The 13,296-nt window shown below is 38.6% G+C and overlaps 1 protein-coding gene across 4 annotated transcripts in view; it reads right to left on the reverse strand.

Annotated features, from left to right (window-relative positions):
- atp8b4 (ATPase phospholipid transporting 8B4) overlaps nucleotides 1–13,296 on the reverse strand; it is a 37,193-nt gene that overhangs the window by 6,832 nt on the left and 17,065 nt on the right. For all 4 annotated transcript variants that reach the window (XM_084094784.1, XM_084094785.1, XM_084094787.1 and 1 more), the window contains 12 exons: nucleotides 10,987–11,145; nucleotides 10,693–10,781; nucleotides 9,981–10,177; nucleotides 7,149–7,357; nucleotides 7,019–7,062; nucleotides 5,080–5,245; nucleotides 4,774–4,962; nucleotides 4,395–4,510; nucleotides 1,960–2,124; nucleotides 582–693; nucleotides 389–494; nucleotides 110–257 (listed from right to left, as the gene is read on the reverse strand). In XM_084094784.1, coding sequence (XP_083950910.1) covers nucleotides 110–257; nucleotides 389–494; nucleotides 582–693; nucleotides 1,960–2,124; nucleotides 4,395–4,510; nucleotides 4,774–4,962; nucleotides 5,080–5,245; nucleotides 7,019–7,062; nucleotides 7,149–7,357; nucleotides 9,981–10,177; nucleotides 10,693–10,781; nucleotides 10,987–11,145 — 1,700 coding nt within the window. The remainder of the gene's footprint in view (nucleotides 1–109; nucleotides 258–388; nucleotides 495–581; nucleotides 694–1,959; nucleotides 2,125–4,394; nucleotides 4,511–4,773; nucleotides 4,963–5,079; nucleotides 5,246–7,018; nucleotides 7,063–7,148; nucleotides 7,358–9,980; nucleotides 10,178–10,692; nucleotides 10,782–10,986; nucleotides 11,146–13,296) is intronic.

Here is a 13,296-nt window from a genome sequence, read left to right on the forward strand (position 1 = left end):
ATCAAATGTTCTTTTTTGAAGACAAGGACCATGGTTAGGAGCTTAGCAACACATTATTAAGACAGCAATTGAGTCAAATCCTCTTCAGGACCCAGATGGAGACCCTTACCAAACTGTGTCCGTTGATGATTAAAGCGTACTCTGCGATGATGGTCTCTTCAAAGACGGAGTCACTTGAGTACAATTCTGTCTTTTCCATGTCAAGGCCACTGCTGAATTTCTCTCCGCTGGGTCCCATGATTCTCTCTTTAGCAGTCCTTTGCACAAAGCATCAGAAAATGACATTTTATTTTACTATAACAAACAATAGTTCAATTCAATGTGTCAAAACCGGTTGTAAGACCTTTAATCTTTGTCCAAGAATGACATTTTTTTAGTTAAACGTTACCTGAGCTCCTGTTGAACCTCAACCATGGTGTGACCTGAGATTATAAACACCTCGTCCATGTCGTCTCTGAGCATGTTACACGAGTAGCCGATGTTCATTGCCGTCTCTGCAACCACAACAGGAACGAGACAGTGAGAATTTGTCTCGATTAGGTCTTCGATGAATGCTATAGGTTCTCATTAGCACTGGTTACCTAGCTTGTCTCCGGTGAGCACCCAGATCTTGATGTTGGCCAAGGTCAGACAGGCAATCGTCTCTGGAACCCCTTCTTGAAGTTTGTCCTCTATCGCTGTAGCACCAAGCAGCTTCAGGAAAATGAGAGACATTGTTTCAAAAGCAAAATGTAACATAACGCAGTATATAATCATTGTGAATGACTGAATGATTTATCTGGGATTTTTTATTTTCTATTGTAGATTAGACTTAGTCTCAGTTTGCATACTAATACTATGTAGTTCTCTAATGATGTAAAATGTCATACTTTTAAGTGTGTGGTTAGACAGTGCAGTTGAACATACAGTTGTGTAAAAAAAAATGTTGATACTTTGTTGTGTAATATTTGCATAGACGGCACGCGTTAGCATCAGGGTTTGACATTAACCTTTTTGCTCACGAGCCACTGTTGGCTAGTGGTTTTCCAAAGTCATTAGCCACTCAGCATTTTCACTGGCCACAATTTTGCTTGTCTGAAGTTTAAAATCATTGGTTACCCGTAAGCCAATCACATAACGTTTGGTTATGGCGTGTGTTATGCGCATGCTCAGCCGCATCTAACTTCCACTGTAAACACATGTATGATGCAAAAACAAAACCATCGAGCGAAATACCGGAGTGAACATGGCTGTGAACAACTTTTGCAGATTATGTGAAGTAAATCTACGCATCCACGGTACAATCAGCGTCTACGTCACGGCTCTCAGCCCGCCCTCTGTTCGTTGATTGGCCGGCTGTTTTCAGGCCGGAGGAAAACGGAAAGCTATGACGCGGTCTCAGACTGAGTACAGAAGCGAAATGAAATTGAGCGGAAGTACGAAGTCTGACGTAGTCAGGCTACTGTGGAACGGGCAGGACTCGAAAAACTCCAGCCAATCATTTCCAAGACCACCTAGAATCATTGGACAGTAAGTTCGTCAATCAAACGGTCGTACCATACCCCCCTCCCCCCATACCCCTCCCTCCACATGAATGGGTGGAGTCAGGGCCAGCGTTGGAGGAAAGAAGGTAGGACCATTTGAGTTGTGTATTTTCAAAATCTGCCGGCCGTTTTGCAAATCCCATACCCTACCTTTAAAACATACAGTAACTGACTGTTTATGTGAATACTCGCCAAAACCGGCATTTTGACATTATTTTGTGTGTATTTGATTGTTTAAGCTCAAAAAGCAGCGAAAAACAAGTCATTTTAGTACTGAGAGGCGGCTTTATTGGGTGTGAGCACAAATTCTGTGGGATGGATGGATGGATGGATGTAGATAGATAGATAGATAGATAGATAGATAGATAGATAGATAGATAGATAGATAGATAGATAGATAGATAGATGGTCTCAATAATAATAAAGTCACATTTACCATCATGTCCTGCTCTATTTCTTCATACAGAGCTCCGAGTTTTTCTTCTCTGTTATCCAGTGTCGTGCTGGCGAACAGCATTTTCTTCATCCATTTATCAAACACGTCTTCATCCAGGTCTTTGTACGCCAGCGCTAATGTTCTGAGACCCTCCCCGGCGAACTCCTACCACACAGAAACAGAAGACACTCATTTAGCAGGGGGATATATTTATCTCACCATGAAACTTGAAACTCAGTCAATTACAATTACAACAAAGAAAATAAGGAGCACGCTACACAGTTCTTCCCATCTTTGATCTAATTGTATCTGTTTGCCATCATTATTTGCTATTTTTATCCCACTAGCATAGCTTCTCCAGTGACGTGAGTCTTATTGCACTTTGAGAACCCGCAGAAAGCCATAAATGAGACATGAATAATGGACAGCGTCTCGTAGTCTGTAATAAGTACGACCCATAGGCTGCTTTTAGACTGACCAGTCGAGCTCTAGACAATAGCGTTATTGTTTCTTAGGATATGGTTTGAGAGGTTGATTTCATTGATAATATTTACAGCTAAAAACTACACTTTTACATTTTCTGAGGAAATTCTTCTGGTTTTTGCAAATTTTCAAAAATGTTCTTCTGGTACCTTTGTCGAAGTAGCTAATATAAATGCTAACAATAATGTGCAGGCAAGGACATTAATGAAACACACTGTTTGGAGCCACCAAATGTGTTTGTATAAAGTGTTTTCCATCTGAAAAGCCTACAAGAAACTTAATGGAATTGATCTGAACAAAATAAAGCGTATCTCTACTAAGGCAGAGCTTTTAGCCATGGAGAAAATGAGCCTTGTTTGTATCAACTGTGCCGCTCTGACACTCACGTTGTGCATTTGCTGTAATTTGTCAAGTGGAACGGTGCGTCTACATCTCTAAGTGTCACGATTCTCAAGCGCATTGAGTGGAGTAGAAACAAACACAGAATGAAAAGACTTAAAAAATACAAGAATCTGCATAACCTGAAGCTTATAATTATTAAGGTTTTTAGTGATGCCTGAATAAGGCCAAAGTTTGGTAACAGTATGAGTTTCAGACAGTAATACCACGGTATTTCGATACTATTTCAAGGTTATGAGGCACTCCAAAGTACTTGTTTTAGCCTAAAAGTACAAAGATTACCATGGTAAATGAACATGAAAGAACATGGTATTGTTATGATAAAGGCCCAAAACATGGTTTTACCATGGTATTGCATTCAACAACATATTAAGATGGTAAATATCCAACGACATGGTTTCACCACGATACTGCATCCAAATAACATGATTTTATCATGGTAAACACCTAACAACATGGTTTTACCACGGTTTTACTGTACATCAAAAATGACATGCACCGAAAACATGGCCTTCCCATGATATCACATCAAAATAACATGGTAAATGCCCAACAACATGATTTTTACCATGGTTCTACATCTAAATAACATGTTATTATTATAGTACATGCCTAAAAACATGGTATTACCATGTAAAATCCAAATGACATGGGATTGTCATGGTAAATGCCACAAAACATGGTATTTCTATATTGCATCCAAAAAAACATGGCATTAGCATGGTAAATGCCAAACAACAAGGTTTTACAATGATACTGGTAATGCATCCAAATAACATAGTACCCAGAACATGTGGAGGAAACAAGATACAGTATTTCCATGGAAAATACCCCAAAACATGGTCTTACCGTGGTATTCCATCCAAGTTCCAAGGTATTAACATGGTAAATGCCCAACAACATTGTTTTACCATGGTACTGCATCCATAATGGCATTATTATAGTAAATGGCACAAAAAAAAAGGGATTATCATAGCAAATGGCCAAAAGACACTGTCTTACTTTGGTATCACATCCATAAAAATTGGTATTATTATAGTATTATTATAGTAAATGCTCAACAACATGGTTTTACAATGGTACTGCATCCAAATAACATGGTATTATCACAGCACATGAGCAAAACATGGTTTACCATGGTGCTGCATTCAAATAGCATAGTATTACAACAGTACATGCCCCAAAACTGGCTTTACCATGGTAAATGCCCCCATGGTCTTACCATGATATTGCATCTAACTGACATGGTATTATAATGTAAATGGCCCAAAACATGGTTTAAACCTGTTATCTCAACCAAATAACATAGTATTACCATGGTACATTCACAAAAAAACATGTTATCGCCACAATACATGCCCAAAAATGGTATTACCATGGTGCCACATCCAAAAAAACAAGCAGTAATATCATTCATGGTACTCTTTTGACACTGTTTTGTTAGTGGCAGCACACCACAGTACTATACTAGCTAAGGATCAACATCCACAACATAGGGCTAAGCTAAGCTGATGTTTTCTAGAGGGAAGGGTGGCTTAACAATAGAGACTCACATTAAGGTGCTCTGAGGTAGTAAACACAAGCTCTTCATTAGATGGGTCCAGCCTGTCGAAGACAATAGTGTCGGCTCCTTTTGAGTAAAGCTTTAACTGCCCCTTTGGGTTCCTCACTGCGGAAGAGACAGGAAATGAGAGTGCTACTTATAAATATACAAGTATACAACAGTATCAACAGACCAGCCAACTATTGATTCCTCAATGTGAATGGATGAATTATGCATACAGACCCATAAGAGAGAGAATTATGTCAGGGATAGCTTTTGTGAAATATTAAAGTTATCAGACAATACAAGATTGTGACTAAGATTACATACAAATTTAAATGTTTTTATTTAAAATGTCTTGAAGATTTTAAAAATGAATCAGAACCAACCAATGACACTCATTCTCTTCCGGACGTTGTTGAAGTCTAAAATGGCTATTAGCTGATAGGTGACCGCCTGACCCATCTCATATAAAGTGATGGTTTCCGGCGTTCGAGACCGGAATACGAAGCCAAAGTTGCGTGCAGCAGTAACCAGGGCTCCTTCATCCGGAGATTGTGCCTGATACACCAGCTCACCTTCAACATGTATTCATTTCAGAGGCATTTCAATCAAAGTCCACTCAAAATCTCTTCTGCTGCATATACAACAAAAGGATGTGAAGATATATTTAAGGTGTTTGGGATCCAGTTTACCCTCATTTCTCTCCTCTGGCATGACGGTGTGGCAGAGCGCTAACAGACGGAAGAATTCCTGCACCAGAGGCTCTTCCAGCTTGATGGCCTCAACCAAACTGCTGTCATGGAAACGGAATTTCCGGTCCATCAGTGGGTTGAAGGAGAAATCTACACATGGTGTTTTCTACAAGAGTCAGAGACAAGTGTGACTGCCAAATCTGTATTTTGTCTATTATATAAAAAAATATATATATTTATCTTATAGGTATTTATAAGTAAGGTAGTTGTTGTAGTAGTTATGTTTAGGTATTGGGTTGGATTAAGGGATGTAGAATATGGTCATGCAGAATAGCATTAATATGTGCTTTATAAGTACTAATAAACAGCCAATATGCTAGTAATATGAACAACAGCCGAAATATATCATTTTCCTGTTATCCCTGTAAAGCCGCTTTAAAACAATCTGTAGTGTATAAAGCGCTATATAAATAAAGTTGACTTGACTAATGAGAAACTAGTAAATAGTGAATGTGTTTCCTAATCTAAAGTGTTACCAAACATTTAAATATAACTAGATGAGTAAAGGTTGAAGACAAACTTTGATATTGGCTTGACAAATTTACTAGCATGATTTAACAGGCTGCTAACATGATTTAACACGTAAACATGTTTCAGCACGTTGGTAGCATGAATTAACATATTGCTAACATGATTTAACACGTTGCTTACATGATTTAACACAAAGCTAGCATTAATTAGCATGTTGCTAGCACGTTTTAACACGTTGCTAGCATGAATTAGCATGTTTTAACACAAAGCTAGCATAACCTAATACTTTGCTAGCTTGAATTAGCATGCTGCTAGCATGAATTAGCATGATGCTAGCATGTTTTAACACACTGCAAGCTAGCATGAATTAACATGTTGTTAACACAATTTAGCACTTTGTTAGCATTAATTAACATGTTGCTTGTAGCATGTAGCATGACTTACCATGTGTTAACACTTTGCTAGTATTAATTAACATGTTACTAGCATGAATTAGCATGTTGTCTTATGATAGTCATTAAGCTTTGCTATTGATAGACAGCTTAAATACTCTATGGGCCCTATTTTAACGATCTGAAATGCAAGTATCAAGCGCGAAACGCAAGTAACTTTGTGGACGAATCTCAGGCGCTGTTGCTATTATACCGGCGGGATAAATGACTCTTACGCCCGACGCAAATCTAAAATGGGTTGGTCTGAAGTAGCTTCATTACTCATGTGTGGTTTGGGCGTAACGTGAAATAAACCAATCAGAGCATCTCTCACATTCCCTTTAAGAGCAGGCCCGTTTGTTCCATGGCGGATTGCTATTATAACGGCGGATTTGCCAGGCGCGCGCCAGGAGCCGTTCACAGCCGAGGAGACCAATGTTCTCGTCAGGGCCGTAAAAGACAGAAAAGTGACATTGTATGGGGATGGGAGAAACCCACCCAAATTAGCTTCGGTTAAACAGGCGTATAATAATTTTGGTAAATGTGTAAGCTAGATTTATGCCTATTTTTATCGCCTAGCACCAGGGAACGTTTGCGCCGGAACACGCCTCCTCTTTTCGCTGAACCGCCCCCGCGCAAGTTCAATCCCTAATTTACTGATGTGCGTCTGTGGAGGGAAAAGTCCGCTGTGCGTCAGGTGCAAAATAGGAATGATACATGTGTCGGTGTAAAAAGTCAATTGCGCTGGGTGCAAGATATAGACCGACACCCTATGCGACTTTTCGAAGTTTTGATCGTCCGTTTAATGAAAATCATAAGTCGGATCAGTCAGAAAATATATAGCACACAGAGTCAGAACAGTCTGAAAGCCAACATAATTATTATTTTTTAAAGTAATATTTTATGCATTTTTTTAAATAATTAATAATAAAATAATTAATTCAGAAATAATTTAAATAAAAAACTTGTTTCATTACCTCTGTAATATGCACTTTATGCCCAAACTCATCATAAACATCACCTGGACAAACAAAATTACATCTATTAATACATATATCCACATGTGTCTGTAAGTGTGGACGTACAACAGGAGGTGTTTAAGCGTACCGTAGGTCTTCCCATTGATGGAACACTTATTGAACACCATGATGTTCTGGGTCAGGGTTCCTGTTTTGTCTGAGAAGATAAACTCCACCTGGCCTAGCTCCTCGTTGAGGGTGGTGGTGCGCGCCTCGGCGGGAGTGTCCTTGCGGCTGTAGTACATTCGTCTGTCCCAGTTTATAAAGTAGCTGTGGCCCAGCCGCAAAACTTCTACGCTGTAATATAGTAAGTTTATGTCCAAGTCTTCTTTTTTTTTTTGTCCTTAAAGGTGCAGTAAGCAATTTCTGAGAAACACTGTTGAACTTTTAAATCAACACCAGAACAAACAATTTTGTAAATATTTGCTAGATGTCTGTTCTGAGTGTGTGATAATTGTTTGTGTGTTGTACATAGTCCTGGCTGTGTAAATAGAAGAATAAAAGTTACTCCACGGAGCACAAAAACACTCTTGTAGCCAATCAGCAATAAGGGGCGTATCCGCTCCTGATGGGGATGAGAGAGAGAGAGAGAGAGAGAGAGAGAGAGAGAGAGAGAGAGAGAAGGACATTTGTGGAAAGACTGTGGAAAGAGAGATGGCTGAGATATTACCAAAGATGAAAAGGTCAAAGGAATATAATTCACCCTTCGCAGGGAGCTTGATTGACAGGCGATCTAACCAATCATAATCCGCCATCCGCCATTTTGTCCGACAAAGCAGTCAGGAGAGATAGCAGAATAACATGGGAGGATTTGAATTTAAAAAACGGAATGTACTGACGCCTTTCCGCGGTTTAAAACAACATTCCTTCTTATGTTCATTCATGTTTATTTGATGCTATAAATGAACTAGAAGGAAGAGATGATCGGTTCACAAGCAGCTTTAACTGATGCTCTACAGCGATCTGTCAGACACATTTAAGAGCCACAAAACGGTATGTATCGTTTAAATTTCTTTTAAAAAATGGCCAAATTTGAAAGGTGAGACTTTGTTTAATATGTTTAATATCAAAAGTTACCGAAAAGTAACCTGGTCTGTCCTGTCTGTCAGCGTGTTGTCAGTCTCCTCTCTGCTCCGCGATGTATTTTTCACTGCGTGAGAACATGGTGTGGCGTGAGAGCAGCGTAGCTTGTCGGACATAGCGACAGTAACTAAGGGGGGCGGGTCTTTGCGAAGGGTCAATTGGAAGAAGAAGGGTTGTGATGAGCAAGATCTAGGACGTGTTAATATTGGAAAAGCTTTTCAGGTCTGAAAACGCACGCTGAGGTTGCTTTGTTTCTGCTTGATAAATCTTTTTCACAGAAGATATGCTGTTGTTGAGTCACGGCTGATTCTTCCATACTTGCGGAAGCTTTCTGATGCGGCAGCTGTTAGCGGTTGCCTGTGTTTCGTAGCGTGTTCGTTATTTTGGGGGCGGAGCACTGAAGGGAGGGGTGTGTTTGTTTTGGTGTCGATTGCACATATCAACAGTGTTTCTCAGAAATCGCTTATTGCACCTTTAATTTATTTATCTGTAAGAATTTGTTTTTGTCTGTACTTTGTTTTGTATAAAAAATATATACAAATAGATACAAATTTGAAATTATAAAATAGAAAGTCTAAATTATGAGATATTACAAAAGTCATAATTGAAATATTAAGTTATGTTTATGACAAAGTAAAAGTATTGAGATAAAGTCATAATTGGGACAAAAAAAGTCATAATTACTGCATTCAAATTATGATTTACCACAGCATGCTTTTTAAAATCACAATTATTAGATAAAGAATCCACCCCTGGTTTCACAGACAAGGCTTAAGCTAGTCCAGGACTAAGATACATGTTTGAGCTGTTTTAACTGAAAGTAACTTGCACTGGCGTATCTTAAAGTCCCCCTCTGGTGAAAATCAAGCTTGTTGATCAAAATGTTGTTTTATGTCTATGTGGTGTTTCTAATATGCTTTAAGAACAACCATGTGCAAATTCATAAGTCAACACCATTGCTGAGTATTTTCTCCTTAAAACTGCAGTGAACCAAAGACAGCCTCAAAAACGCTGTTTGAAATCACTGGTGTTTCTGACGTCACAAACGACCTTGTAACCAATCACGTCACTGTGTGATCGTCAACGAGTGGATCTCTGAGCTGGTGTGAGTGAGTGGAGGCGGGGCTAATTTGCATATTCATAGAACCACGTATTCTAAATGAGGCAAGGGTGTAGAGTTACATTCAAGCTATTTTAAGACATGAATACTTTTTTTCAAGGAAAAAACTTTTAAATATGTCATTTTGGTGATCAAAGATGAGTTTTAAGGGATGAAATTATCGACTACAGGGGGACTTTAAAATATGCCACTACCATAGTTTTGTCTCAAGATGCACACCAGTAATGTGTTTTTTTATAAGGCACGTTTATCAAAGCTACTTAAATGTCCTAATTGAACTAAGGAGTAATCCTGGCTAAAGTCCTGTCTGTGAAACCAGACCATAAAGTCTAAATTATATGATTAAAAATCTAAATTATTACATGCCAAGTCATAATTATGAGATAAAAAGTTAAAATTATGACAAAAAGTAATAATTGCTAAATAAAAAGCTGAATTTCTGAGATTAGGACATTAAAAAATCATCCAACTTTCGACTTTGGGACACTTTTTGCCATTGAGATGACTGGGAAAAATGTCCCAATTATCCTGAATTAACCATATGTCATAATTATGATTTTCTTAAGTGGATTCCATACATAGCACATATACAATGTCTGACTTCAGGTACATTTTTGTCAGTGTTTTTTTTTTTTACAGCAAACAATACTGTATTGGGTTGCCACTTCATGTTCAAAGTGAAACCAGTTTACCACCACATTGAATGATATGACCTACCTAACATAAAGTGAGATGGGCACAACAGTGTTAAGGATGATAACGTAGGACCAGAAGGTCAGGAAGCCAGAGAAGACTGCATTGATCTTGAGTTGCTTCCACTGAAGATACTCCCAAAAGTTGCTGCCAACACTCTGCTCCCAAATGGTGTTTCCGATGGCCAGGATGATCCCCATACAGATGAGAAACCCAAAGATCTGGAAAACCAGGAAATATGTCTCCACTGAATCATTTTCAATCCTCAAAATGAAAATTCTCTCATCATTTAATCACCCTAATGTCGTTCCAAAGACTTTCATTCATCTTTGAAACACAAATCAAGATGGTTTAAATAAAATCTGAGTGATTTCTTTCTATTATTCTTTCTATTCACCCAAAACTCTGAGGCTTCAAAACGTTCATTAATCCATATGAATCAAGCTGTTTAATCCAAGTCTTCTAAAGAAACACGATCACTTATATGATGAACATATGATTTATGGACAGAAATCTCTCAGAGATTTGTGTTTCGAAGATGAACGAAAGTTTTATGGGTCTGGAATGACATGAGATTGAGTAATTGACAACATTTTCATTTTTGGGTGAATTATCCCTTTAACGCATGCAAAGCGTTTTACAATAACAAAATGAACTGCCCTTTTGAAAGGCTGGCGGCATGAGTAAGTGAGATGCCACATGTTGATCATTCCCAGCATGCTCCACACACACTCACCCACAGCACTAAGGTGTTCATCAGTTTGTCGATGCTGGTCCTTTTGAACTTCGTACTCCCACAGTTTTGCATGAGCTTGGTTTGGAGTCCTGATGGAGACAATCAGAACAGAGTTCATCTCAGGACAGATCATGGTGTGCATTAGGAGCTAAGCATAGATAATAACATTGATTACAGATGAGGCAGAAGAACTAAGCAGTCAATATATCTCTGAGGAACATCTACTCAAGATAGCTAATCAATCATCTGTGAAAATGCCATTCGCCTAGGACAATTAATTGAAGAGAAACGTACCGGCGAAGATGACCAAGCCGAAACACCACTCGGTGTTACGGAGCACACAGCCTCTCAAGAGCATTTTCTCGTTGTCCAGAGGATACTTATTATCTTCCCAGTATAGAGTCCCTGTGAACTTATCCAGTTTGTTGTTGGGAGGCTCGCAGATGACTTCCCCTGGGAGACACGTTCAAAGACAACATGTGACAGGAAGATGTTTATTGTTTTTTTTTATCGCATCACCGTTTATCATTAGACACTTTCACCTATTAGAAAGTCCACCAAAAGTGAAAGTCCACCAAAAATCTCTATAGATGGTATGCGCGTGAAGTCACCATCGGCCGGAGTGACTGCAGTTACGCCCACTGAGTTGCAAAAAGACTGAGCGGCAGCATTGTTTATCATCGTGAATGCTGCGAAGAACACACAAAACACATCTAAAACAGGAAAGAGCTGAGGTATATTTTTACAGACTGCCGGAAGCTACAGAAAAGAGAAGCAAATGGCAGGACTCCAGGGAGCGAAAGGTGGATTTGCAGTTTATCATTTTGTGTCAATATGCTGAATTTTGGGGTAAAATCATACCTTATATATTGTATTGTTATATATTGTATTGACAACTCATCGATTAAATATTTACCATCCTATATTCTGCATAATTGGATGTTTTTAAACAAACACTGACAAAAAAACTGTACAAGTTTTAGGGCTGGACGATATGAATATATATATATATATATATATATATATATATATATATATATATATATATATATATATATAACATTGATCATAAGTGATCACCCGTGATCACCCGGACCTACCTATCGTTCACAGGCAAATTTGCTTCATGTATTTTCCCGGCGTCGAAATCAGGCACATATAAATGTCAGGAAACATGATTCCTGGCTGCATGTCAATTAGGGCTTTGACTTTTGCCCAAAAATCATATTTGAAGTTTGTTTGTTTATTAATATTAATATTCGAATATTTATTAATAATATTTAGACCATTTAAAATGCCTTCAGTAAGACCTATATTGGTATCAAACTTAAGTTGTATATGTTCTGTCCACCAGAGGGCAGTGTATCAGTCAATGTCAATAGGCAGGCAATGATGTTTTCAGAAGAAAAACACACTGTTACGACTTTGTCCTCACTCGTGATTTTTCCCTGTTTCTTTGGTAACCCAAAGTAGAGCCACACGTTGCTTTTCAAATTGTCAGGAGTGTAGATTTCGAACTCCTCGTCAGGCGTGGTTGTTGAGGCATTGACGCGGCCATTGTTTTGGTACCGTATACAAAATAAGCGCTAACCAGGAATGGATTACCGGACTGCAACCGCGTACAGTCAGTGTGAAAGCCCTAATAACCTGTTAACATGGGTATGGAAAAAATATGCACCGCATACGCACTGTAAACAGAGTATGTGTGAAACGGGCGTAACGTCACCTACAGGAGCCCAGATGACCAATAATAGCCTTGCGTTTGAGCATGCGATTCATAACTTCACCAGGCGTGAAAAAGCCTCGGAATCTGAATTGAAAACAATGTTTACAAGCAAACACATTTACCAAAAATAATGCCCATAACAGGTTCGAATATTAAAGGCTGCCTAATATTCGTTCGAATATCATTATTTTTTTAAATATTCGAATTATATTCGAATAACGAAGTTCGGAGTCAAAGCCCTAATGTCAATATCCACGGATCACTGGATCTTTGTTAAAGGAGTAGTTCACTTTCAAATAAAAAATTCCTGATAATTTACTCACCCCCATGTCATCTAAGATGTCCATGTCTTCCTTTCTTCAGTCGAAAAGAGGTTAGGGTTAGTTCACCCAAAAATGAAAATTCTGTCAGTAATTACTCACCCTCATGTTGTTCCAACCCCGTCAGACTTTCGTTCATCTTCGGAACACAAATTAAGATATTTTTGATTAAATCTGAGAGCTGGATCACTCCTCCATAGGTTTCTATGGGATCGAAACTTGCCGGCCCAGAAAGTTAGAAAAGACAATGTTAAAACAGTCCAAGTGACTACAGTGGCTCAACCATAAGTTTATCAAGCAACGACAAGACTTTTTGTGCGCAAAAAACAAACAAAAATAATGACTTTATTCAACTATTAATTTTCTTCTGTGTGGGCCTGAGTGAGTTCACGTAGTGTAACAGCGCAGCGCTTCTGGGTTGTACGTCCCCGCCGAGAAATAAGAGTCTTATCTAGCGAAATCGCATCTCAGAGATGGTACAAAACAGGCATTTGTGGTTAAAAAGTATATAATTTGTATTTTTTTTAGGAAATGGCCGATCGTTTCGCTAGATAAGAC

The sequence above is a fragment of the Abramis brama genome (genome assembly GCF_963993115.1).
Source record: "Abramis brama genome assembly, chromosome: 20".
NCBI lineage: Eukaryota > Metazoa > Chordata > Actinopteri > Cypriniformes > Leuciscidae > Abramis > Abramis brama.